The sequence below is a fragment of the Panthera onca genome, chromosome D4 (assembly GCF_046562875.1).
Source record: "Panthera onca isolate mPanOnc1 chromosome D4, mPanOnc1 haplotype 2, whole genome shotgun sequence".
In the NCBI taxonomy this organism is placed as follows: domain Eukaryota; kingdom Metazoa; phylum Chordata; class Mammalia; order Carnivora; family Felidae; genus Panthera; species Panthera onca.
Window position 1 is genome coordinate 9,203,393 of NC_138351.1, and position 27,764 is coordinate 9,231,156.

The 27,764-nt window shown below is 42.3% G+C and overlaps 1 protein-coding gene across 1 annotated transcript in view; it reads left to right on the plus strand.

Moving 5' to 3' along the window:
- The window catches only part of LOC132663674 (histone-arginine methyltransferase CARM1-like), a 237,549-nt gene that overhangs the window by 118,067 nt on the left and 91,718 nt on the right, over positions 1-27,764 (plus strand). The window contains exons 3-4 of the mRNA XM_060610154.3: positions 25,456-25,562; positions 26,095-26,199. Coding sequence (XP_060466137.1) covers positions 25,456-25,562; positions 26,095-26,199 — 212 coding nt within the window. The remainder of the gene's footprint in view (positions 1-25,455; positions 25,563-26,094; positions 26,200-27,764) is intronic.

The window sequence follows — 27,764 nt, forward strand, 5'->3', positions numbered from 1 at the left end:
AGTAAATATAAACATACTCAGCCACAACCCCGGGGGATGGGTATTCTTTGCATTCTCATTATACAAAGGGTGGGATGGAGACACATCTTGAAGGAATCTGTCCACAATCACACGACTAGTGAGCAGAAGAGGCAGGATTGAGAGGAACCACCACTGGATGCCAGACAGGTTAGAGTGAGCCTGCACCCTTGGTATCTACAGTGTAGACTTGTAGACTGTACTTCCTGGGATTTGAGTCCTCTGTGGGTGCGTGTACGTGTGTGTGTACCTGTGTGCGTGCGTGTGTACGTGTGTGCCTGCGTGTGTACGTGTGTGCCTGCGTGTGTGTACCTGAGTGTGCAAGAGGCTGGAAACAAATTTCAAGCGCAGTATTTCGTAAACTTGATATTCTTTTTTGTTTGCTTCCTTTGCTTTGTATTATTTCGGGATATCCCCCTTCAGCTTTATCAAGGTGTAATGGACATAGAACACTGTGTAAGTTTAAGGAGTACAGTGTGGTGATTTGATACCCTTATCTGTTGCAAAATGATTACCTCAGTAGGGTTCATTCACACCTCCATCACCTCGAATACCATTTGTTTGTGGTGGTGAGAACATTTAAGGTCTCAGTGTCTTAGCAGCTTTAAGGATGCAATACTATATTGTTTTTATTTTAAGTTTATTTATTTTTGAGACAGAGACAGAGCATGAACAGGGGAGGGGCACAGAGAGAGGGAGACACAGAATCTGAAACAGGCTCCAGGCTCTGAGCCATCAGCCCAGAGCCCGACGCAGGGCTCAAACTCACGGACCGCGAGATCGCGACCTGAGCCGAATTTGGACGCTTAACCGACTGAGCCACCCAGGCGCCCCTACTGTATTGTTAATGTAATCACCACACTGTGCATCAGACCGCCAGCCCTGGATCATCTTTATAGCCAGGACTTTGTATCTTTTTTCCACATCTCCCCATTTCCTGCACCCCCAGCCCTGGACAACCGTCATTCTACTCTCTGTTTCTGTGGGTTCAGTCTTTTTAGATTCCACGTGTAAATGATACTATCTCTTACTTGCCTTTCTCTGTCTGGCTTATTTCACTTGGTTTCATGCCCTCAAGTTCTATCCATGTTGTTGCAAATGGCAGAATTTCCTTCTTTCTCGTGGCTGAATAATATCCCATTGAATATATGAACCCTATTTTCTTTATTCATTTATCCATAGACAGACACTTAGGTTGGTTTGACTACTGTGAATAATACTGCAGTGACCTGGGGGGGTGCAGATATCTCTTCAAGACAGTGATTGGACTTTATTTGGATATATACCCAGAAATGGGTTTGCTGCGTGCTACTTTTTTAATGGTAGTTATTTTTGAGAGAGAGAGAGAGACAGAGACAGAGACAGAGCACAAGCAAGGGAGGGCAGAGAGAGAGGGAGACCCAGAATCCGAAGCAGGCTCCAGGCTCGGAGCTGTCAGCACAGAGCCTGACGTGGGGCTCAAATCCATGAGCCGTGAGATCATGACCTGAGCCGAAGTCGGACGCTTAACTGACTGAGCCACCCAGGCATTCCTGCTGGATCCTGTTTTTCATTTTAATCTATTTATAACTCTTTGAGGAACTGCCATACTGTTTCCCATTGTGGCTGCCCCAGTTCACATCCCGACTAAGAATACACAAGTGTTCCTTCTTCACATCCTTACCAACACTTGTTACCTCTGATCTTTTTGATAATAGCCATCCTAACAGGTGTGAGGTGACATCTCATGATGGTTTTCTCCCCCTCATCTTTATTTATTATTTAAGTCCTAGTTAGTTAACGTACGGTGCGATACTGGTTTCGGGAGTAGGATTCAGTGATTTATCACACACAGCACCCAGTCCTCATCACAAGTAGCACCCTCCTTAATCCCCATCACCTCTCTAGCCCATCCCCAACCCCCCTCCCCTCTAGCAGCCCCCAGTTTGTTGTCTGTTGTTTAGAGTGTCCTGTGGTTTGTTTCCTTCTCTCCTTTCTCCTATGTTCATCTGTTTATTTCTTCAATTCCACATGCATGCATTTCTATGGTATTTGTCTTTCTCTGACTTATCTCACTTAGCATGATACTTTCTGGCTCCGGCCATGTCATTGCAAATGGCAAGATTTCATTCTTTTTGAGGCCTAATTAATATTTCATTGTATGTATATGTTGGTTATTGTTGATAATGCTGCTATAAACATTGGGGTGCATGTACCCATTCGAATCTGTATTTTTTTTTTTTTTTAATTTTTTTTTTTCAACATTTTTTTATTTATTTTTGGGACAGAGAGAGACAGAGCATGAACGGGGGAGGGGCAGAGAGAGAGGGAGACACAGAATCGGAAACAGGCTCCAGGCTCCGAGCCATCAGCCCAGATGCCTGACGCGGGGCTCGAACTCACAGACCGCGAGATCGTGACCTGGCTGAAGTCGGACGCTTAACCGACTGCGCCACCCAGGCGCCCCCGAATCTGTATTTTTATATCCTTTGAGCAACTACCTAATAGTGCAATTGCTGGATTGTGGGGTAGTTCTGTTTTTAGTTTTTTTGAGAAACCTCTATACAGTTCTCCAGAGTGGCTGCACCAGTTTGCATTCCCACCGGCCATGCAAGAGAGTTTCCTTTTCTCCACATTGTCACCAACATTATGGTGTTGATTTATGCTTTTCTGATTAGTGATATTGAGCATCCTTTCATGTACCTGTTGACCATTTGTATGCCTCCTTTGGAAAAATGTCTATTTAGGTCCCTCTGCTCATTTTTTTATTGGCTTTTTTTTTTTGCTATTGAGTTGTGAGATGTGTGTGTGTGTGTGTGTGTGTGTGTGTGTGTGTGTGTGTCTATCAACCCCTTATCCGATATGTGTTTTGCAAATTTTTTCTTCCATCTTCCTTCATTTTGTTGGTTGTTTCTTTTTCTGTGCAGATTTTTGGTATCATCCCACTCATTTATTTTTACTTTCGTTGCCTTTGCTTTTGGTGTCACATCCAAAAAGTCATTGCAAAGACCATCGTCAAGGAGATTCTCCTTGTTTTCTTTCAGGAGTTTTATGGTTTCATTTCTTACATTGAAGTCTGTAGTCTATTTCACATTACTTCTCAGGAGGCCCAATTGCAAATTTCTACATGTGGTTCGTCGTTTGTCCTATCACCATTTGTTGACAAGATTAGCCCTTACCCGTTGAGTATTCGTGGCTCCCCTGTCAAATGTTAGTTCTCCATATATGTGAGGATTTGTTTGTGGCTCTAAGTTCCATTCCATTGGTGTATGTGTCTGTTTTTATGACAGTACCATACTGTTTTGCTTACTATAGCTTTGTAGTGTTTTTTGAAATCAGGAAGTGTGATGCCTTCGGCTTTTGTTGTTCTTTCTCAAGATTGCTTTGGCTATTCTGGGGTCTTTCATGGTCCTGTACAAATTTTAGGATTGTTTATTCTATTTTGCTGAAAAATGCCAGTGGAATTTTTAGTTATTATTATTATTATTATTTTTTGCCATTGGAATTTTGATGGAGATTGCATGAAATCTATAGATGACTTTGGGTGCTATGGACATTTTAACAATATTAGTTCCAAACCATGAACATGGTATATATATATAGATATATAGATATAGATATATAGATATAGATATAGGTATAGGTATATAGATATATATAGATATAGATATATTTCCATTTGTTGGTGTTTTTGAGTTTCTTTTATCAAAGTCTTCTTCAATTTTCAGTGGGCAGATCTTTCGCCTCCTCGGTTAAATTTATTCCAAAGTATTTTATTGTTCCTGATGTTATTGTAATGATTTTTCCCCTTTCTTTTTTAGATTCATTGTTAGTATATAAAAATGCAACTTATTTCTGTAGATTAATTTTGTATCCTGCACCTTTCCTGAATTTGTTCATTAGTTCTAATAGTGCTTCAGTGAAGTCTTGAGGATTTTCTCTCTATGAGATCATATCATCTGCAGACAAGGAGTTTTACTTTTTCCTTTCTGATTTGAATGTCTTCCCCCCACCCCCCCACCCTGTGATTGTTCTGGCTAGGACTTCCAGTACCCTGTTAAATAGGAGGGGTGAGAGTAGACACCCTTGTCTTGTTATAGAACTTAGAGGAAAACTTTCAACCTGACCATTGCATGATGACCATTCAGCATGATGTAATCTCTGGTTTTGTTATATACAGTCTTTATTAAGTTGAGATACGTTCCTTCTGTGCTTACTTTGTTGAGAGCTTTTATCAGGAAAGGATGTTGTATTTTATGAAGTGCTTTTTCTCCATCTACGGAGATGATTGAATGACTGTTATCTTTCATTCTGTTCACATGGTGTATCACATTTAGTGATTTGCATATGTTGAGCTATCTTTGTGTCCCAGGGATAAATTATCATAGTGTGTTGTTAAATTTGGCCTGGTAATATTGTGTTGAGACTTTTTGCATTTATGTTTATCGAAGATAATGGCCTGTAGTTTTCTTTTCTTGTAGTGTTCTTATATGGCTTGGTGTCAGGGCAATGCTCGCCTTGTAGAATGAGTTTGGGGGTGTTTCCTCTTTTTTAACTTTTAGAAGAGTTTGAAAGGGATGGCGTTAATTCTTCTTTAAATATTTGGTAGAATTCACTAGAAAAACCATCTGGCCCCGGGCTTTTTTTAGTTGGGAGGGTTTTTTTTTTAGTACTGATTCAATCTCCTTACTCATTATTGGTCTTTTCAGATTTCGAATTCCTCATAATTCACTTTTGGTACTTTGGTTGTTTCTAGGAATTTCTTCTAGGCTGTCCACCTTGTTCATGTATAAAATCGCCCATAGTAGCCTCTTAATGACCTTTTATATTTTTGTGATATCAGTTTCAATGTCTCCTCCTTCATTTCTGATTATACTTATTTGAGTCATCTTTTTTCAGCTAATCTAGGTAAAGTTTTGCCAATTTTGTTTGTCTGTTTAAAAACCCAGCTCTTGGGGCGCCTGGGTGGCGCAGTCGGTTAAGCATCCGACTTCAGCCAGGTCACGATCTCGCGGTCCGTGAGTTCGAGCCCCGCGTCAGGCTCTGGGCTGATGGCTCGGAGCCTGGAGCCTGTTTCCGATTCTGTGTCTCCCTCTCTCTCTGCCCCTCCCCCGTTCATGCTCTGTCTCTCTCTGTCCCAAAAATAAATAAAAAAACGTTGAAAAAAAAAAAAATTAAAAAAAAAAAAAAAAAAAAAAAAAAAAAAAAAAAAAAACCCAGCTCTTAGACTCTAAAAAACGGAGAACAAACTGAGGGTTGATGGGGGGTGGGTGATGGGTATTGAAGAGGGCATTTTTTGGGATGAGCACTGGGTGTTGTATGGAAACCAATTTGGCAATAAATTTCATAAAAACAATAGAATAAAATAAAATAAATTACAATTCAAATAAATAAATAAATAAGTAAAATAAAAACCCAGCTCTTAGTTTCATTGATGTAATTTTTTTTTTCTGTTCTCTATTTCATTCATACTCTGATATTTGCTTTTTTTGTTCTGACATTGGACTTATTTTGTTCTTCCTTGAGGTGTAAAGTCAGGTTGTTTATTTGAGATCTTGTTTTCATTATGTAGCTATCATTAAAGCTTCCTTCTTAGAATTGCTTCTGCTGTATTCAATAGGTTTTAGTATGTTTTATTTCCATTTTTGTATGTATCAATATATTTTATTTCTTCTTTGACTTATTGGTTGTTTAGGAGAGTGTTGTTTCATTTCCATGTATTTGTGACTTTTCCAGCTTTCCGCTTATTTTTTATTAGTTTCCTACTTTTGTGGTCAGAAAAGATACTGATATGATTTCAGTCTTCTTAAATTTGCCAAGACTTGTTTTGTAACATATCGTATGATCTATCCTGGAGAATGTTCTGTGGGTATTTGGGGAGCATGTATATTCTGCCATTGGATAGGATGTTCTATAGATGTCTATTATGTTCATTTGATCTGAAGTATAGTTTAAATCCAGTGTTTCCCTATTGATTATCTGGGTGGGTATTGAAGTGAGAATTGGAAATTGAAGTCCCCTATTATTAGTTTTTTTTTTATCTATTTCTTTATCTATTTCTCCCCTCAGATCTGCTAATATTTGCTTAATATATTTAGGCGTTCCAATGTTGGGTGCATATACATTTATGATTGTTATATCATCTTGATGAATTGATTCCTTTATCATTTTATAATGACTTCCTTTGTTTTTATGGTTTGGGGCTTAAAGTCTACTTTTTCTGCTCTAACTATAGATACCGTGCTCTTTCGGTTTCCCCTTCATGGGAGGTCCTTTTATACCCCTTCACTCCGAGCCTGTGTGTTTCCTTAAAGCTGAAATAAGTCTCTTGTAGGCAGCATATAGTTGGGTCGTGTGTGTGTGTGTGTGTGTGTACATGCATATGCTTATCCAACCAGCCACTCTCTGCCTTTTGATTGAAAATTAACTAGAAATTAATCCATTTATGAAACTAATATTATGCTATATGTTAACTAACTAGAATTTAAATAAAAACTAGAAACAAAAAAAAGAAATCAATCCATTTACATTTAGAGTAATTATTGGCGGGGTAATTGTTGATAGGTAAGGACTTACTAATGCCATCTTATTGATGGTTTTCTGGCTGTTTTGTATTTCCTTGTTCCTTCTCTTAATGTCTTCCTTCATAAATTGATGATTTTTTTTTGTAGTGGTATACTTTGATTCCCTTCTCTTTATCTTTTGTGAATCTACTATAGATTTTGGCTTTATAATTACCATGAAGCTTACATAAAACATCTTATGGGGCACCTGGGTGGCTCGGTTGATTAAGCGTCCAACTCTTGAATTCTGCTCAGGTCATGATCTCATGGTTTATGGGATTGAGTCCCACATTGGGCTCTGTACTGACATCTTAGAGCCTGTTTGGCATCCTCTCGCTCGCTCTCTCTGCCCCTCATGATCATGTGCATGTGCGCATTCTCTCTCTCTCTTTCTCTCTCTCTCTCTCTCTCTCAAAATAAATAAATAAACTTAAAAAAAATCTTATAACAGGCAATTTTACATCAACAATTCAATTGCGCAAAAACTGTGTTCTATAGCCTCCTTTCCCCATGTTTTGGTTTTGATGTCTCAATTTACCTATTTTTATATTGTGTATTCATTAACAAATTGTTATCGCTATAGTTATTTTTTAAATGGTTTGGATGTCATTATATCCTAGCCAAGTTTTTTTATAGTTTTTTAAAATTGTATTGATTTTGAGAGAGAGAGGGAGACAGAGACAATGCGAGTAGGGTAGGGGCAGAGATAGGGTGAGAGAGAGAATCCCAAGCAGTTTCTGCTCTGTCAGCACAGAACCCGAGTCAGGGCTCAATCTCACCAACCATGAGATCATGATCTGAGCTGAAATCAGGGTCGGATGATTAACCGACTGAGCCACCGAAGTGCCCCTGCTATAGGTATTTTTGATATTCTTGTCCTTTAACACTTAAACTAGTAGTAAGTGGTTAACACACTGCCATATTATAGAATGATGGTATTTCTGAATTAGTGTATTGTATATTTTCATATGTTTCCATGTTACTAATTAGTGTTCTTTCAGTTCATCATAAAGAAATCCTTCCAGCATTTCTTATAAGGTAGGTCTAGTGGCAGTGAACTTCCTCAGTTTTTCTCTGTCTGGAAAAGTTTTCCTGTCCTTTATTTCTGAAGCATAACTTTGCTGGATAGGGTATTCTTGGTAGTTTTTTCTTTCAGCACTTTAAATATATCCTCCTACTCTATTCTGGCCCATAAGGTTTCTGCTGAGAAATCTGCTGATATTCTAATTGGGGTTCCCTTGCAAGTTACAAGCTTTTTATTCTTTTCCTGCTTTTAAAATAATCTGTCTTTGGGGTGCCTGGGGGGCTAAGTCAGTTAAGCACCAGACTCTTAGTTTCAGCTCAGGTCTCATGGTTTCATGAATTTGAGCCCCACATCGGGCTCTGTGCTACCAGTGCACAACCTTCTTGGGATTCTCTCTCTCACTCTCTCTCTCTACCCCTACCCTATTCATGCTATCTCTGCCTTTCTAAAAATAAATAAAATTAAAAAATAAAATTCTCGTTGATTGGTTTGCAGTTTTATTATAATATATTTGGGGAGGATTCTTTCACCTTGAGTTTATTTGGTACTATGGATGTCATCAACTTGGATACCAAGTCTCTCTTCAGAGGAAAGGAGATTTACTCCTTTAAAGAAGGTTTCTGCCATCTTTTCCCTCTCTTTCCTTCTGGACCTCCAGTAATTTGCACGTTTTTTCTCTTTATGGTATCCTATAGGTCACATATGCTGTGTTCACTCTTTGTTTTTTAAATAATAAAACATAAAAATTTATGTAGGTACCCTCCATTTATGTATATTATTTTGTTCACTCTTTTTCATTCTTTTTTCTTTGTTCTCCTCTGACTAGACAGTTTCAAAGTTCTGTCTTGTAACTTACAGATTCTTTCCTCTGTTTTGTCCAGTCTGCTGTTGATATTCTCCATTGCATTTTTTTCAACTCATTGTATTCTTTAGCCCCAGAATTTCTATTGGATTCTTTTTTATGATTTCTGCCTCTTTGTTAAACTTCTCATTTTGTTCATGTATTATTTTCCTGATTTCATTGAATTATCTTTCTGTGTTTTCCAATAGCTCATTAAGTTTCTTTAAAACAGCTATTTTGAATTATTTCCTGGGTAAATCATAGTCTAGTCTTTGTCATTGGTTACCAGAAGATTATTGTGACCCTTCAGTGATATCACATGGCCTTGATTTTTCATGTTCCTTGAAATTTGCAGCATAGCTGTCTTCACATTTGAAGAAGTATCACCTACTCCAGTCTTTACTAACTAGGAGAGAAATACCTTCCATCAGTCCTGCTAGGGATTCTGAGGCTGTCTCAGACCTTCTGTGGATATACCTGCTCTACATTTCTTGCTCCCTTATGTGGCAGAATTCTTTTTTTTTTAATTTTTTTTTAATGTTTATTTATTTTTGAGACAGAGAGAGACAGAGCATGAATGGGTGAGGGGCAGAGAGAGAGGGAGACACAGAATCAGAAGCAGGCTCCAGGCTCTGAGCCATCAGCCCAGAGCCTGACGCGGGGCTTGAACTCACGAACCGTGAGATCGTGACCTGAGCTGAAGTTGGACGCTCAACCGACTGAGCCACCCAGGCACCCCGAGAATTCTTAACCCTTAATCTGTTCTTTCAATCTTGCGATGCTCGAGGTCAAGTACTGATGGTTTTCCTTTGTTTCCCAAAAGATGATGCTCAAGCTTAAGCGTGTGGTCTCTTCTTGGCCCACGATTGGGGGCTGGCTTTCTACATGCTCACCAGCCACCTGCCGGAGCTTGCTCTCACTGCCACCATCAGGAGCTCACACAGAGAGCTGGCCATAGTGGGGAGGTGTGTGTGAGTGAGGCATGCAGAGCATTGAACATGCCTGTGGGCCATCTGCAGAGATCCATGAGCAAGATGTCTCCAGCAGCTTGTTAGTGAGCTTCTTGATGGAGTCCATAACCCAACTTCATAGGATTCTTGTCCCTTTAATGCCCTCTGTGAGTCCTGTCTGCCACTCTCCTAGTCTCTTCCCATTCCCAGTCATGCTTCTCATGATTCGGTAGTCTGGATGGGGTGAAAAAGAAGTGAACATCTTTGGCAGCATTCCGCACAGCTGGAGAAGCTGGGAACTTACACACTCTCACTTTCCCCCGTGGTAGAAATCATGGGCAAGAAGATCTCTCCTAGCCTTAAGATCTGCTTTCTTGGAAGAGGAGTGATGTGGGTAAAGTCAGACTGTTCCTCTTACCCCCTCCAGTGTGTCCAAATTCGTATTTTATTTTTTTGCTTTGACAGTGTGTTGACACTTACCCATTGAAAACCTGGATTTCCACAAAAGTGCTCTCGTCCATAGGTGATTATCCAAGATAGTGTTTTCTTGGGGACTCTCAGACCACAGTTGAGAAGGGCTGGAGCTAGTTCATAGGTCCCTGCGGGGTCCATTGCTGGAACCAAGATCTTTGTACCTGGCACCTGACACATGGTGGGGTGAGACTCTGCCTCTGTCTTTTTGTGTACAGGGCTGGATCCCACAGCTCCCATGAAGGTGCTTTAGGCCATGCGTGGATGCCAACTTTTTCTGGGGAATGGGTTGGGCGGTAGACACAAGGGATGTCTTACTCAGGTCTGATGCTGACATCACTGTAAACTTGGTGTTCTTGTTGCTTTATTGTGATAAGTCATACATTGTGTGATTGATAGTTACCTGGTTTATACGGACAGTTATTGATCAGCTGGAGTATTTTTTAGAAGTTTTGGGCATAATTTTCCCAACCTAGAATAATGGAAAACTAGTTTCCAAAGAAGGGAATTCTGCATTTACACACATAAAAGCCATGACTGTCATGATTTTGTAGTGCTGGGCATAAAAAAAAAAAACATTTCTCTGTGTAATCAGTCTCTCTGGCTGCAGCTAAGCCATTTCTCTGTTAGTTATGTCACCTCAGTCTAGTACCTCTGAATTCTGTCTTTGTTCCTTTTGCCCTCCAGTGTAGAACATGCTCTTCAAGAATGTCCTACTCTCCCTCTCTCTCTGCCCCTCCTTCACTCTGGTGTTTTCTCTCTCCCTCTCTCTCTCAAAACAAAAATAAAAGAAAAAGGAAAAAGAAAGACAAAGTCCTATGTTTTAGAATTCCCCACTTTCTGGAATGCAGATGCTGGTAGGGGCAATAAACATTGGCCTCGCTAATTTGACTCGGAGGAAACTGTGTCTGTATCTCACCTTCATCTGTACAGCAGAGATCATAACACCTCCCGGCAGTGGGGATTGAATTAAACAACACCATGAATGTGAAAATATCAAATGGAGCAGTTCATAAATATGTGCTTGCTTTTTAACCGTGGCTGAGACTGGTAGCAGGAAGTATCTCTCTTCTCCACTCCTGATTGCTCTTTTGTGTTTATCTCCCCTCCTGCTCTTTCCCCCAGCCTCCTCCTCTTCGCTTTGGTTCCTGGGCAGATGCTACTATGAAGACAGTGCAGCTCCCATCTGCTTTCAGCATATGGGACCAACACTGTTGCTTCCAAAGTCCTTGTATTTGCTGTTCAGAGCCGGGGGAGGGGGAGGGTGGTTATTGTGTGGAAAGTGAGGCAGAAAGTTGCAGACCGATTTAACCGGTCTGTTAAATCTTCATACAGTAACGGTGGAATCAACAGATCGATCTTTTTGTCCGCCCTCCATCCGTGAATCCAGCTCCCAATTTCTTCCACCATGAAAGTGGAGTTTCCACACATATTTATGTAAGAAAATTAAAATCCATACATTTCAAGATCAGGGAGAATATAGAAAGCACAGAGAACTGAGGCCAAGAGGACATTAAAACACCAATCTGCATAGCATAGGACCCACAAATACTACTGCAGACCCGTGATTTTGGCTCTCAGCATCCTGGCACCCAAGCAGAAGGGCAAACGTGATCAATTTACAAGATTCTCAATGCCCACAGGGGCAGAGCAGTGGCCAGCAGGCAGACTATATCAAGCAAAGCTCCTTTTGGCATTAGATCTGAAGAAAGTTTCTCAGCGTGGGCCCCTAATCATATGTGGAACATCCTTCAAATGAGAATATCAAGAGTTCTAAGCTCAGTGCTCATTCGAGAGCTGGCGTGTAGTTAAAGCTTCAGCTAAGTCACCCCCTACACACACACACCAAACAAAAACAAAGCAAAAAAACACAACACCTGCTGGCTTTGACCATGAAAATACTGCCTGTAACCAATATCATTGAGTGTAATCCTCCTGACTTTGGGTCCATGGTATACACCATTCCATGTGAGGAGAGTACAGATGGATGTCGACCAAGGAGCATTCATTCAACTCGACTATACCCATTGGCTGCTTATCACAGAGGTAGATGCTTGGGCCCGTTTCTCATGGAAGTAGATGGTTGGGCCAGTTTGTGAGGAGAGGGTGATAATGCAGGCCATGCTATGGGCATCCTTGCTGGGCAGGATTGCTCTTCATCTATGGATGTCACACTCCTGAGGTCCCTAGATCATCTCTAGCTGTAGGGGAGGGTTAGGGGAGGTAGATGCCCTGATAGAAACTCATCTTCACCGCTGAAATGACACTCAGGACAGTCAGCAGCCCCACAGTGCTGGGAAGGTGAGTTGTTCAGGAATGATCCGGACCCATCCCTAGAGCTTATCTAAGCGCTGTAGACTTAGAGTTTTAATGTGCTCTCTTGAGCATCTGCACAAAATAGCCAAGTAAAGTCACTGCCAAGAAGATCAACAGCTTCTTCTATAAGCTCGAAATGAAACTAACATGTGATTGAAAAGGCAGCATGGTAAAATTTCGTCTATCATTTTCTGTAGCTTTTCTGACTTCATGATGCTTGGAAATAGAAGGGGGGTTGTTGATATTTTCAGTTGCAGACTTGCTGTCCACTTAATTTTGTAGTGGATCCTGGGGGATATGGGAGCACAGACTCAAATGCCAGCAGGGCCCAGGCCGGGGACGGAAGTGCCCAGAAGAGGGCCGGTTGCAAATATGAGAAGTCCTCCCCCTTGGCCACCTGGAGATCCGTTTGCATTCAAAACACGACAGCAGCTCCTTCCCTTGTGGTGGTTGTTGCCACGGAGAAATTCAGACCCAGGGATATCCTGATGCACACTTTTAGCCAGAAACTCACATGACCTGTGAAATTTTTCTGGTTTTTAAGACACAGGATGGCCAAATTTAAAAATGCCTGAGGGCTGGATTTAGCCTGTGCTCAGTCATTTTGCACCCAATGAACCAGCTGTATAAATGTGAAAGAGAAAACAACAGAATAGCAAAGAGATTGAGCTACGAAGGCACGTGCATATCCCTGCTTCCAGCCAATTACAGATTCGTGTCATTGAGAAAACCACCGTAGGTGAGTTTTTCTATCTCTCTCTCAAAAAAAAAAAAAAAAGGAAGACAAGAATAATTCATTGTAAGGTAGCACAGCTGTGTAGTATTATTGTTAAATCCATGTTTGAGTGGAAAAGAGCTAGATCTTAAAAAGAGCTAGCTTTGAGATCTTAAAAGCTTGATCTAAAAGTCCCCTATTGGGGCACCTGGGTGGCTCAGTCGGTTGAGCGTCCGACTTCAGCTCAGGTCATGATCTCGTGGTCTGTGAGTTCAAGCCCCACGTCAGGCTCTGTGCTGACAGCTCGGAGCCTGGAGCCTGCTTCCAATTCTGTGTCTCCCTCGTTCTCTGCCCCTTCCCCACTCATGCTCTGTCTCTCTCTGTCTCTCAAAAATGAATAAACGTTAAAAATTTAAAAAAAAATAAAAGTCCCCTATTGTGGGACGCCTGGGGGGCTCAGTTGGTTAAGTGTCCGACTCTTGATTTCAACTTAGGTCACGAGCCCATTATTCATGAGATCAAGCCCCAAGTTGGGCTGTGTGCTGACATGTGGAGCCTGTTTGGGATTCTCTGTCTTCCTCTCTCTCTCTGCCCCACACCTCTCTCTCAAAATAAATAAATAAACTTTTAAAAAAAAGTTGTATTGGGGTGCCTGCGTGGCTCAGTCGCTTGAGCGTTGGACTTCGGCTCAGGTCATGATCTCGCGGTTCGTGGGTTCAAGCCCCGCGTCGGGCTCTGTGCTGACAGCTCGGAGCCTGGAGCCTGCTTTGGATTCTGGGTCTGCCTCTCTGTCTATCCCTCCCCCGCTTGTGCTGTCTCTCTCTTTCTCTCTCAAAAATAAATAAACATTAAAACATTTTTTTAAGTTGTTTTGAAAAAGCAAAAGATGCTCCTTGTCATCTGAAGTGGTCTTTTTATGTGACTTGAAATCTCAAGTCTGTCAGGTACAAAGTACCTTCTTTCCTGTGCCTTGGAACAGGTACAGATGTGCTCAGCTGAGTTTAGGGTCCTTCTGTCTCATCCATTTACAGATAATACATAAAGAGAATCCCAGAGAGATTTTTTTTGTCTACCTATTATGCTAAGTTTTCACTTGGCTAAATGAAGTACCCTGAACATTATGCTCTGACAGTACAGGCTGCTGTTCCAGTTTTTAACATTTTATGTTGGATTTTATTAATGCTTACCCAGAGTTAGTTGTTTGGAGAATGTAGGGAATATGGCATAAGCAACCATAAAAATGTTGATTTTAAGGGGCTCCTGGGTGGCTCAGTCGGTTGAGCATCCAACTTTCGCTCAGGTCATGATCCCGCGTTTGTGGGTTCGAGCCCCGCGTCGGGCTCTGTGCTGACAGCTCAGAGCCTGGAGCCTGTTTCCGATTCTGTGCCTCCCTCTCTCTCGGCCCCTCCCCTGCTCGTGCTCTATCTCTCTCTCAAAAATAAATAAAACATTAAAAATTTTTTAAACGTTGATTAAAGTTGTTAAATGTCATTAAATTTTTTTTAATGTTTTATTTATTTATGAGAGAGAGACAGAGACAGAGAGAGCATGAGCAGGGGAGTGGCCGAGAGAGAGGGCGTTACAGAATCCAAAGCAGTCTCCAGGCTCCGAGCTGTCAGCACAGAGCCCAACGTGTGGCTCGAACCCACAAACGCAAGATCATGACCTGAGCCGAAGTTGGATGCTCAACCGACTGAGCCACCCAGGCGCCCCCTTTTCTTTTTCTTCTTGTCATGATAAGCATACTCTTTAGTCCCCATCACCTGTTTCACCCACCCACCCCACCCACCTCCTGTCTGGTAACCATCTATTTCCAGAACTTTTTTGGGTGTGAAAAGGAATGCAATCAGTAGTTTCTGCAGGATAACCTCCCTTCAGAGCCCCAGAGCCCATCCACTGTATAACGGTGTCTGAGTCTCTTCCTTCAGCCTGCGTGACCCTGCTGTCCAGCCACTCATTCTTTTCCTTTTTAATTTTTTTAACGTTTATTTATTTTTGAGACAGAGAGAGACAGAGCATGAACAGGGGAGGGTCAGAGAGAGAGGGAGACACAGAATCCGAGGCAGGCTCCAGGCTCTCAGCACAGAGCCCGACGCGGGGCTCGAACTCACGGACCATGAGATCATGACCTGAGCCGAAGTCGGACGCTTAACCGACTGAGCCATCCAGGCGCCCCACCAGCAACTCATTCTTAACTAAGGTGGGACACAGGATCCGATGCTCTGCTGGGTGGGATATGGGAATCCAGTGGTAGAAACAGAATGCCAGGAGGTGTGAGCAGGGCCAGATACTCTCAGCGGGTGTGGACAGGAATATGGAGCTGGTAAAAACGTGCCACATCAGGGCTGCAACATGATCCACGACCGGAAGTGTTGACTCAGTCTGCTGCTGGGAGCAAAACCTGGGTTTGGGCTAGCCACAGCTCAAACACTGCAGAAGCCACACAGCTGAAGGTGTGTTTTCCATGGCTCACCTTTCCGCAGTTGGCCCCTTGAGGCACACTGATCTTCTCACTTGTACTTCCCATTCCCACTTATTCTGTCATGTTTCCACTTCTCTCTCAGCACTGGTCAGCTGTGCTTTGGTCAGTCCTTACTCTTCTTTCTTCTGCTGACAGACGCCCAGTTTTCCTTTGGGTTCAGACAGGGCTGACTCGAGTCTGGTCAATGGGCACGGACCCCTGGCCAGAACAACGGACTCAGGAATGGGTCTTTAATTGAACAGGGTTCAATGAGGTTCGGTCTGGGGCTTTTGTTGGAACATTTTAGAGAGACTGGCTCTGCTGGGGTGGTTGCGGTGTCGTTCCGGAGACGCTGGTGGTAATCTTGTTCTGTGATGGGTCATCTCGTCCTCCTGAGCGTGAAGCCTGAAGCGAGAAATAGGGATTAAGAAAGAGAGAAAGAGACAGTGATAGGAAGATGGGGAGGCAGAGCTAGGAAACAGAGGGAGAAGTAGAGAGAGGGTGTCTCAGCACTATCCTTTGAGATCCTGGTCACAGCCATTCCTGAAAATGGAATTTTAATCCTTGATTTGTCAGTTTTGTGAGCCGGAGCATTTCTCTTTCAGTTCAACTTAGCTGAATTTCCACCACTTGCCAACCAACGAGTTTTCACTGATGCCCTTTGCTTAGAATCTTGGTCCTGCGCGGGGTCAGTCAATTATCCCTCTGTCCAAGGCTGACCCCTGTTCCTTCTGCTTACTGGAGACCACACAGTGCTTAGATTCTGGGCTTTTCCTGTCGGCGGTGGAACACCAGGGCGGGAGGATGAGGATCCCACGGGGATGAGGGACTTGGCTCAACCTTCAAACAAATGAATGAACCTCCCTCCAAACCTACCTTCACAAATGGTGAGGCCATTTTACATGTTTAGGTCAATGCCGATCATCTCAGTAAGTGTTTAATTGGTTTTTAAGATATGCATGAAAATCGCCTCAGAAACTTGATAGAATGTGTGACCCATTTTTTTTTTTTTTTTTTGCAGAAGTCTCTAAAGATTTATAGATGTAACAAGTATAGAAAATACTCCCGAATGGCTCTCCCCAGTGCCTTGTACTAATGTTTTGGTTGGACAAAAATAGTGTTAGGTAAGTGGTATTTGGATCATGAATTACAGGTTTGGATTGCAAATTGCAAGGCTCGGAGAGAAAAGCAAAGCGAGTCGAACATTCAGTTTCTGAGAATGCCTCAGTACTTTTGTTTTGAGAGAGGCTGATTTGGCAGTTGCTTTCAAGGAATGCTGACAAGTTCTGTTTTGTTTTTGTTTTTTGTTTTTTTTTTCCCCCAAAAGGAGACAAAAACGGTATGAGAGAGAAATTAGCTGGACGTTTGGTGAAGCCGTCTGTTTGTCTAGTTTTCCCATGCGTACAATAGAAATATCCAGTGTCTTTTTTTAAAATGTTTATTTATTTGGTTTGAGAGAGAGAGAGAGAGGGCGAGCGGGGGAGGACTAGAGAGAGAGGCAGAGAATCCCAACAGGCTCCACGCTGTCAACGCACAGCCTGACGCAGGGTTCGAACTCACAAGCCGTGAGATCATGACCTGAGTCGAAATCAAGAGTCGGGCGCTTAACCGACTGAGTCACCCAAGCGCCCCAGAAATAGCCAGTATCCTGTAATAGTGCTCTGTCGACCGCTCAAGGAATCTACTTTATGTCTAAATCCTTCTGCTACTTTACTAAGAAAACCTGCTTGTATGAGAAGTAAGAAGGGCCGTCCTTCAGTTGAATTTCACTCAGCAGCAGAGTCCCCTGCAAGTATACATGTGGGGGGTATGTTCAGAGAGAAGACCAGCTTGCAGCTGTTGGCCTCCTACCCATACTGCTTGAATGATGCCCCCATGGGTACACCTGTTTGTCCACCTCTGCCCAGATAGGAGGAACAGTGCAGTCTTCCCTAGCCCATTTCCATCCCGAGAGGGGGGGCACCCAGACCGTGAAGCTAGGGGAAGGAGAATTGAATGGGGTGAGTCGTTGCTTCGTTGTCTCCTTTGTGTACTGACTGCAGGAAAATAGATCGCTTCCTTAGGTGCCCAGCGCGCTGAGCTTGATTTGGCAAACTTGAGCTGATGAGCTAGAGAAAAAAATAAAAGAGGCTGTCGGTAAATGAGTCACGATAGCCCCAAAGCATGTCTGCTACAGTGTTTAGAGTTTGACATATTATTAAAAAAAAAAAAAAGAAGAAGAAGAAGAAGAAATCCACACCGCGATTATCATATTGTCAGTTGTGTATTTTCTGGTACAATTTTGGGACATGTGGCCAGAACAGGTGATGCAGTCAGACAGGTATTACCCTTTCCTGCAAAGAAAGATGCTTGGTAAATAAACTCTGCATGGAAAGCACTACAGACAGTATCTCTTGTAAATAGCAGCTATTTAAGAGAAGCGAGCAAACAAAAACAGATCCCTTCAATCTGGTCTTTTGGAAGGAACAACAATAAGGAAACGGTGAATCTCCGCAGTCTATTGATCCGCGAGTATGACTGCATGCTGAAATTGAAAAGTAATGGCTTGGTACGAAGAAGCCGAAATCGAGCTCGAGAATCAAAGGAAAATGATGAGAGCCATGGCTGTAGCACGGTTAATATCTACGTGGTAGAGAAAATTGCATCTTTTTGTTTGTGGTGAAAATGACAGAACATGGCGGTTTAAGCCAGAGCGGCTGCCCTCTTCACAAACAGTGTGGATAAGTGTGTCCTTTGAAAGAAGTCCCCTTTTGACTCACGATTCATGCCTTGCCGGAGGGACTTGGCTTTTGTTAGGAATAGAGGGCATTTCCTCCTTCCTATATGCCCCGCCCTGTGCTTCGCTTCTGGAATCTACCCAACTGGGACCTCTTTATTCCAGAGCCCTGGCTCTGACCCCTCTCCTCCCACCTTTTCTACCCTGAGCGGCCGGAAGGAGCCAATATGCAAACGTGAACATCCATTTAGACTTAATTATGTTCTAAACAGCGGGCCTTTCTTTTCTCTCCTCTGGGAGCCTTCCTGGCCCTACAGAATGAATGGCATCTTGTAAACAAATGATGCCTGCAGATCAAAAAGCTTTTTCATTAAAAAAAAAAAAAGAAAAAAAAAGGCTCTTCTTGCCAAAATGTTCTCCAAAGGCAAAAGTACCTGCTGGATTTAAAGATTCCTTCGCTCCTCTTGGCGAAAGTCCCTCCCCCTAGTTTGGAGAATCAAGGAAGAGAAGTTGCGTCTGGCTGCGTCTCATTTTGGGTCCTCCACTGAGAATTGCCACAGAATGGAGGTTTATGTCTCCCCAAAGTTCATATTTTGAAACTTCATCCTCAAATGTGGTGGTATTTGAAGGTGGGGTCTTTGGGAAGTGGTTATAAAAGAGACCCCAGAGAGGTCCCTTACCACTTTCACCATGTGAGGACACCGCCAGAAGCGAGCAGTCTGCAACACTAGGGCCTGACCATGCGTGGCACCCTGATCTCAGAATTCCAGCCTCCAGACCTGTGAGAGATGGATTTCTGTTGTTTATAAATCACACGCTCTACGGCACTTTGTTAGAGGGGCCTGGATCGTTTAACACAGTGTCCTCCAGAGTCCTTTCTTCTGGACACTGAGGGGAGGGAGAAGTCAACAATTAAATTTCTTGTCCTTTTAAAAGTGTGTTTAAAAAACATCCTTCAGGTCATGATCTCGCGGTTCGTGGGTTCGAGCCCCGCGTTGGGAAGCTCGGTGTCTGTGTCTCTGTCTCAGTCTCTGTGTCTCCTTCCCTCTTTGCCCCTCCCCTGCTTGTGCTCTGTCTCTCTATGTCTCTCAAAACTGAACAAATGTTAAAAAAAAAATAATTACAACAAATTTTTAAAAAATCCTCATACCTCGCTAGGAAACACAGACATTTTCTTTATTTGTACATATTCATTTAACCACTTAAAGTAAAGGTAAGGGTGGCTTGTAAGGAAAACATTTTCCTGGCAGCCATTGGGACAGAAATCATCATAGGCAGGAGTTAATTGATGCTGCTTCCTGCACTTTCCTGGATGCTTCTTACTTTCTGAATCCCATAAATACATCGTAAACTTGTTACACAAGAGACTCTGAAAGAGTTGTGACTGTAGTGTCTGTAGTGTAATAATATTGGATTTTTCTTTTTTTTTTTAATTTTTTTTTTTTTTAACGTGTATTTATTTTTGAGACAGAGAGAGACAGAGCATGAACGGGGGAGGGGCAGAGAGAGAGGGAGACACAGAATCCGAAACAGGCTCCAGGCTCCGAGCCATCAGCCCAGAGCCCGACGCGGGGCTCGAACTCACGGACCGCGAGATCATGACCTGAGCCGAAGTCGGACGCTTAACTGACTGAGCCACCCAGGCGCCCCGATATTGGATTTCTCAAATAGCAAACATAATAGAGCTGATAGATACAATTACTGTTTATTTTGGAAGGCCGGTTATGTGTCGCACGGATACTGCTGTAACCTAAAACTTTGTTGGAACTTCTCTTTTGCCGTCGTCCCCTTTGGAGACGGTTGTCTCCTTTGGAGTCAGTTGGTGAGTGACACAAGACTAGCCGTGTTACTTGATAGTCATAATCTTGTTTGTTAACCAAAAATGATACTTTCCCACGTGTCACGCATCCTGTTTGCTAAACTAGGCACCCTTTATTTTTGGCTGTATTAAGAGCTCGGATTTCCCCCAAAGTATGGAGACGGTTGAGAATATTCAAAAGACTGTGCGTTGAACAAATGAATTTACTGTAGGCTTTGAAAGCCCAAACAGCTTAGATGCCCAGGATTCAAAGAACTCACACATGGGTGACACAAACCACTGCTGGCTGTCTCTGTGAGATCAGAGGCAATTGGACAGGGGCCAAGAGACCAGAGCTGGGTAAATATTATCTAATATCTTCTGGTATTTTTTTTAGTATGTCTGAGAAATTTCATTTCATTTCATTTCATTTCATTTCATTTCATTTCATTTTTTGGTACATTTGAACATTTCAGTAGTCTCAGCAGATTTCAATTATACAATCCACTGTTAGCGACTGTAGTCACCATGTTATACATTAGATCCTCAGACCCTGTGCATCTTGTAGCTAAACATTTATATCCCTTTACCAGCCTCTCCCTATCCTATTCTGCCCCACAGCTCCTGGCAACCACTTTTCTACTCTCTCTTTCTTTCTAGGAGCTTGACTTTTTACAAGAAGATTCCACGTGTAAGCGATAACATGCTATATTTGTCTTCCTCTGTCTTACTTCATTTAGCATAATGCTGTCAAGTTCTATCCATGTGGTCACGAATGGCAGGATTTCCTTCTGTCTCATGGCTGAATAATATTTCATTGTGGGGAACAGATATTATATAATATATAATATACATATATATATTAACATAAAGTATTTCTCGCATCTTTATCCATTCATCTGTTGACAGACACTTAAGCTAGTTCCCTGTCTTAGCTACTGTGAATATCGTTGTAATGAACATGGGAGTGCAGACATTGCTGAGATAATGATTTCACTTCCTTTTGGATTATATACCCAGGAGCGGGATTGCTGCATCAGATGGTAGTTCTATTTTAACTTCTTGAGGAATTTCCTTACTGTTTTCCGTGGCGGCTGCACCAGTTTACATTCCCGCCAACAGTGCACGAGGGCTCCCTTCTCTCCACATCCTCACCAACACTTGTTATCTTTTGCTTTTTGATGATTGCCATTCTGACAGGTGGGAGGTGATGTCTCGCTGTGGTTTCGATTTGCGTTACCTGATGATGGGCGATATGAAGCGTCTTTTCATGTGTCTGATGGCCATCTACATGCCTTTGGAAGAGTGCCTGTTCAATTCCGTTGCCTAGTTTTTAATCAGATTGATTAGGTTTTTTTCCTACTGTGGGGCTCTGTGAGTTCTTTATATATTTTTTAGATATTAACTCCTTATCAGATGTGTGATTTGCCAATATTTTCTCCCATCCTGTAGGTTGCCTTTTCATTTTGTTGGTATTGTCTTTGCGGCACAGAAGCATTTTAGTTTGATGTCATCCCGCTTCTTTATTTTTCCTGTTGTTGCCTTTGCTTTTGGTGTCAGATTCAAAACATCATTGCCAAGACCAATGTTGAAGTGTTTACCCCATTTTCTTCTAGAAGCGTTATGGTTTCAGATCTTATGTTCCACAATTTAATCCATCTTGAGTTGACTATTGGGCATGGTGTAAGGGGTCCAGTGGATATCCAGAGGCGCGTGTGGATGTCCACTCTGCCCAGCCTCATTTATTGCAGAGACTATCCTTTCTCCATTATACCTTCTTTGTTTCTTTGTTGTAATTTGGTTGAGTATATAAACAGGAGTTTATCTCTGGGCTCTTTCTTCTGTTCCATTCATCTGTGTTTTTATGACAATGCCATAATGTTTTAATTACTACACCTTTGTAATATAGTTTGAAATCGGAAAGTGTGATGCCTCCAGCCTTGTTCTTCTTTCTCAAGAGTGCTTTGGCTGTTGGGGGTTTTGTGGTTCCATACAAATTTTAGGATTGTTTTTCTGTGAAAAATGCCCTCAGAATTTTGATAGGATGGCACTGAATCAGTAGATTGCTTTGGGTAGTGTGGGACATTTTCATCATATTAATTCTTCCAAACTATGAGCACAGGAGATATTTCCCCTTATTTGTGTCATCTGCAACTTTTTTCATCAACGTCTTACAGATTTTAGTATGTAGATGCTGGTGTCACTTCCTTGATCCCGTTTATTCCTAAATATTTTATTCTTTTTGATGCAGGTTTAAATGGGATTGCTTTCTAGTAGTTCATTGTTGGTGTTTAGAAACACAGCTGATTTTTGTATATTGATATTGTATCCTGCAACTCTATGGAATTCATTGGTTATAACAGTTTTTTTGGTGGAGTCTTTAGAGTTTTCTATAGATAATATCATGTTGTCTGCAGATAGAGACAATTTTGCTTCTCCTTTTCCAATTTGGATGCCTTTTATTTCCTTGTATTGCCTAATTGCTCTGGCTAGGACTTCAAACACTTTGTTAAAAAGGAATGGCGACAGTGGGCATCCTTGTCTCGTTCCCAGTCTTAGAGGAAAAGGTTTCAATGTTTTACTGTTGAGTACGCTGTCAGCTGAAGGACTGTCATGTATGGCTTTTGCTGTGTTGAGGCGTGTTCCCTTTTTATACCCAGTTTGTTGCAAGCTTTTATCTAACAAAGTTTTAAAACATTTTTGAAGTTTCAAAATAGTACCCAATGTCTTTTGAAGGGAATAAAATGCAAATATAGAAAATTGTAGTTGAGTAGAGTTGGTACTTTTGACCCCCTGTAGAAGTTGACAAGGAAATAATTAGATCCAAAATTTGAAGGAACATGGTTAGAAATCTTGTTGAAATTAAGATCTCCTAAGTCTGTGAAACTGTTGCCTCTGGGAACAAATCGGAAAAACAAGACCAAAAGGAAACCGTAATTAATGGGCTCTGTAGCTTTATGTGTAGTCGAGAGATTCTATATGAAAAGTACTGACCAGAAAAAGCTAACTATTGTTCATGAAAAAGCAGGCTGTAGGGAGGTCTGGGTGGCTCAGTTGGTTAAGCATCCGACTCTTGATTTTGGCTCAGGTCATGATCTCAGGGCCATGAGATGGAGCCCCGCGTCCGGCTTCACACTGGGCATGGAGCCTGCTTGAAATTCTCCGTCTCCCTTACCCCGTATCTTCCCCACTCACAGGCATGCGTGCACACCCTCTCAAAAAAAAGGAAAAAAGAAAAAAACAGGTTGTAAAACAGGAGAGTTCAGTACTATTGTAAATAATACAGAGAGAGATAAAAATATATGAAAAAAAATTACTGGGAAATTTTATCCCAAAATATTATTAGTGGTTATACCTCAGAATCCTTTTTTATTCTGGGCTTTCTTTTCTGAATTGTTAAATTTCATATGATCACATTATTTACAGAGTTGTTTTTTTTAATTGTAAAAGAAAACAGTCAAAAGGTAAATGTCACGGGGGAACAGAAATACCGATTCGTCTGTTGATTGCCCACGTAGGAGGAAATCGTAAAGAATTAGAGTCTCTTTTACTGTAATATAGAGTTAGGATACTTATTTTGTACGGAGGTTCTGTTAACTGGAGTTCTCAAGAATGTCTTGTCATCAGAGTCACCAGGGACAGAGTTAAAGATACAGGTGCTGGGCTCTGTCATCCCAAAATAGTACGCCAGGGTAGGGACTTGGGGTCCAACTATAGGGAAATGGCATGTCCATCTGAAACATACATCCATTAACAGTCATGTCAAGAGACTACTTAAAAATGCGGGAAGTTATTCATGTACTTTTTTCTTCTTCTTTTTTTTTTTTTAAATGTTTATTTATTCATTTTCAGAGAGAGAGGGAGAAAGAGAAAATCCCAGGCAGGCTCCACTGTCAGCACAGAGCCTGACATGGGTCTTGATCCCACGAACCGTGAGATCCTGACCTGAGACAATATCAGGTCAGACACTTAACCAATTGAGCCACCCAGGTACCCCGATAGTATCTTAAATTAAAAGATGTATTTATAAAATAATGGGATGAAATTGTGCAAAGAGGAATTTTTACACACACACACACACACACACACACACACACACCCCAAGAGAATATACACCAAAACGTGAATAGTAATTAATAGCTTGCATAATGAGATGATTATTTTTATTTTCTTCATTTGGGTTTGTTGCATTTTGTGAATTTTCTACACTTTTCAAATACTGATTTTGTAATTATGAAAAATTTTTTTGCATTTTTAAACATTATTTTTGAAAAATTTTTAAATTTTAAGTTATTTTAAAAATTTTGTGTTTATTTTTGAGAGAGACTGAGAGTGGGGGAGGGGAAGAGAGGGGGGGGACAGAGGATCCAAAGTGGGTCGCGTGCTGACAGCAGAGAGCCTGAGGCAGGACTCGAACTCACAAACCGTGAGATCCTGACCTGAGCTGAAGTCAGACGCTTTACCACCTTAGCCACCCAGGCGCCCCTCAAAGACCTTTCTAAGTCAAAAGTCACAAAACTTGACAGCCTTGTAGGCTGTGTTAGCTATTAGTGATACCACTTTGGGGATTTTTTTTGAGCCTTCACTTATGTATTCTTTTCCTCAAATAATAGAAAGCTTTGCCTTGTATTCACATATCTTCAGTTATTTTCCTTTTTCTCTGTACACCTAGAGAAGTGTGAAAAAGAACCCTGTTGTTACAATAGAATGAGATTATATAGATATACATATGTATATATATCCATTATATGCATATTTTGTATTCACATATATATTTTTTCCTTATCATCAACAATCACCTTCCCCAGAGGACTTACTTAGAATAAACCTGTTTAGCTTTGTGAATGCGGGACCAGGAGGATCCCATGAGCCCAGTCTCTATGTGTTCCATTAAGCTCTCTCATGTGATATTGGTGAATGCAAATATGTGTGACAAGTGTACGTAAGGGTGTCACATCTCAGAGTGGCACCCATAGCCACCTTGCCGTTCCTTATCATGTGTGTGTTTGGGGATGAACATGCCCTTTGAATCTTCTTTTTTTTTAAATTTTTTAATGTTTATTTATTTTTCTGAGAGGGAGAGGCAGAGCGTGAGCAGGGGAGGGGCAGAGAGAGAGAGAGGGAAACAGAGAATCCAAAGCAGGCTCCAGGCTCTGAGCTGTCAGCACAGAGCCCGACATGGGGCTCGAACCCATGAACCGTGAGATCATGACCTGAGCTGAAGTTGGGTGCTCAATTGACTGAGCCACCCAGGCGCCCTTTCTTTCTTTCTTTTTATTTTTTTAAGTTTATTTATTTTGAGAGAGAGAGAGAGAGAGAGAGAGAGAGGGCATGAGCCAGGGAGGGTGGAGAGGGAAAGAGAGAGAATCCCAAGCAGGCTCTGCACTGCAGCGTGGAGCCCGATGCAGGGCACAAACCCAAGATCTGCGAGATCACGACCTGAGGCGAAATCAAGACTTGGATGAATGCTTGACTGACTGAGCCACCCAGGTGCCGTCTGCCCTTTGAATCCTCTACTATTTTCCCAGAATTTTGTAAAGAGCGTAGTGGTGAATTCTGTGCTTCCCTCCGTGTAGAAACGGGTCTGCTTTTTGTCCCTGCAGATCTCAGCTCATTTTCAAATACCTTGAAAAGCTGCCGGAATGAGAAAAAGGAGTCCTCGGTGTTCAGCCAGCGGACAGAAGAGGCATCAGCCGTGCAGTATTTCCAGGTCAGGAAAGTTGTTCCGGGTGGAACTGAGTTTCCATGTGATGCACACCTGCGGATACACCTGAGCGGGCTAGAGGGCTGGCTTGCCTGATCAGGATTATCATCGTCACTACCTCCTGCTCTCCTCCCGCTCTCACTCAAGACCTCTGTCCAAGTCCTATTTTTCTCTCCTGGCTCATGAGACTCATTAGGGACATCCCTTTTGGCTCTGGCCTTTCTCTCTCTTATCGCTGTTACTCTTGACCCTCATAGCCTCTGCTCTGAGGAGGGACCCTGAGCACTTACTTGTCTGACCAACATCGAGGCCTGAATCTATCTCGTGAAGCACCTGCTGAAAGTCTGGGGTCCACTTACAGTTCTAGACCTTACAAGCAGAGCTAAGAAGGACAGGTCACTGTGTCTTTCAGAGCCTCAGCTTGCCTGTGTATTAGGTTAAGCCTACCTTGACCAAGGTGGCTCTCAGAACCATATGTGCATGAAGGGGACGACTTATGGGTTGTTGACTGTCCCTGTCCTTGTCTTTTCCCCCACAGTTTTATGGCTGCATTTCCCAGCAGCAGAACATGATGCAAGATTTTGTAAGGACAGCCACTTACCACAGAGCCATCCTCCAGAACCACATTGACTTTAGAGACAAGGTAATGCCAGCAGCATGTTATTATCTCAGACCATTTTAAGAAGGCTTGTCAAAAACGAGAATCAAAATTAAGCTTTGGTAGAACCACCGTATGACCCAGCAATTCCACCCCCTAATTATACATGCCAAAGAATTGAAAGCAGGCATTCAAACAACTGTTTGGACATGAATGTTTATAGCAACACGATTCACAATAGCCAGAGTGGAAAGAACCCAAATGCCTATCAGCTGATGAATGGAAAAACAAAATGTGGTACGTCCATACAATGGAATATTGTGGGCATCGTTCATATTTACCTTATCCACAAAAATAATGCAGTGCTGATACGTGCATCAACATGGGTGAACCACAAAACCTGCCGAGTGAAATGAGTGACAGAAGCTCATAAATATGATTCCGTTTACATGAAACATCCAGAATAGGCAAATCAGAAAGGAGGCAGACAGGTGGGAGCCAGGGGCAGAGGAAGGGAGGAGTGGGGAGTGGTGCTTAATGGGTACAGCGTTTTTTTTACGGTGATAGAAATGGCTGGAAACTTAAGACAGGTAACAGTTACATAACATAGGGAATGTGCCGGATGGCACTGAATTTTACAATTTAAAATGAGTAATGGTTCGTTTGACGTTATGTGCGTTTTTCCTCAATAAAGAAATTAAGTTTCGAGTGCCAGGAACTCAAGAGACTGAATGACCATCTCTTGGTGCATGGAATGGGTTAGGACCTCTATTCCTACCTAATGAATAGCTCTTATTAAGTCACTGTCCTTCGATTTTTTTTCATAGACTCCACAAGTGCCTGCACGTATTTCCTTCACAAAATGCATCTGAATGATGAATGACTGCTAACACGTTATGAAAGTATTGTCCATTATTAGTCTCCTACCTGTTAAATACAAAGCCAGCGTTCAAAATACTATATGGCCCATCTCGGAGGCATGAAGACCGGTCAGTGGAATCAGCAGTCCCAGGATTTAGTTTTACGTTTTCTCCCTAACTAGCTGCGTGATCTCAGGCAAAACACTAAACTTCTCTGAGCGTCGCAATCTATTCTACTGCCACAGTAAATTGTAGACCATAGCCTTTGATATCTGCAGTATTAGCTCCTCCGGAAGGGTATGGTAGAACATTGAAATAATGATCCTAATGACTCATGGCTCCTCGTGTCCATGCCTATTTGCAAAGTCCTATAGCTTTCCCTTTCATCAAGAGATAGTCTAATGTTTTACTTTTATCTCTGTGCTGTTCGTATGATCTGCTTTCACCAAAGACGATGACAGAGGTCACATCGTGTGGATTTCAGAGCCTAGGGCTTAAGGAGCCTTGTGGCTCCTGGCCTTACCCCCTTGGAACCCTGAGATTACCGTACTCAGTGAAGAAGCCCGGTCTAGCCTACTGGGGGTTGAAAGGTCACATAAGAGGACTGAGGCCCTCCAGTCAACAGCCAGCACCGACTGCCAGTCCTGTGAGTGGGGCCACCTTGGCCTGCTGTCTAGCCACCCCTGCAGCTGAATGCAGAAACGTGAATGCATCCAGGCAAGATCAGCAGAGAAGCTGCCTGGCCCTCCC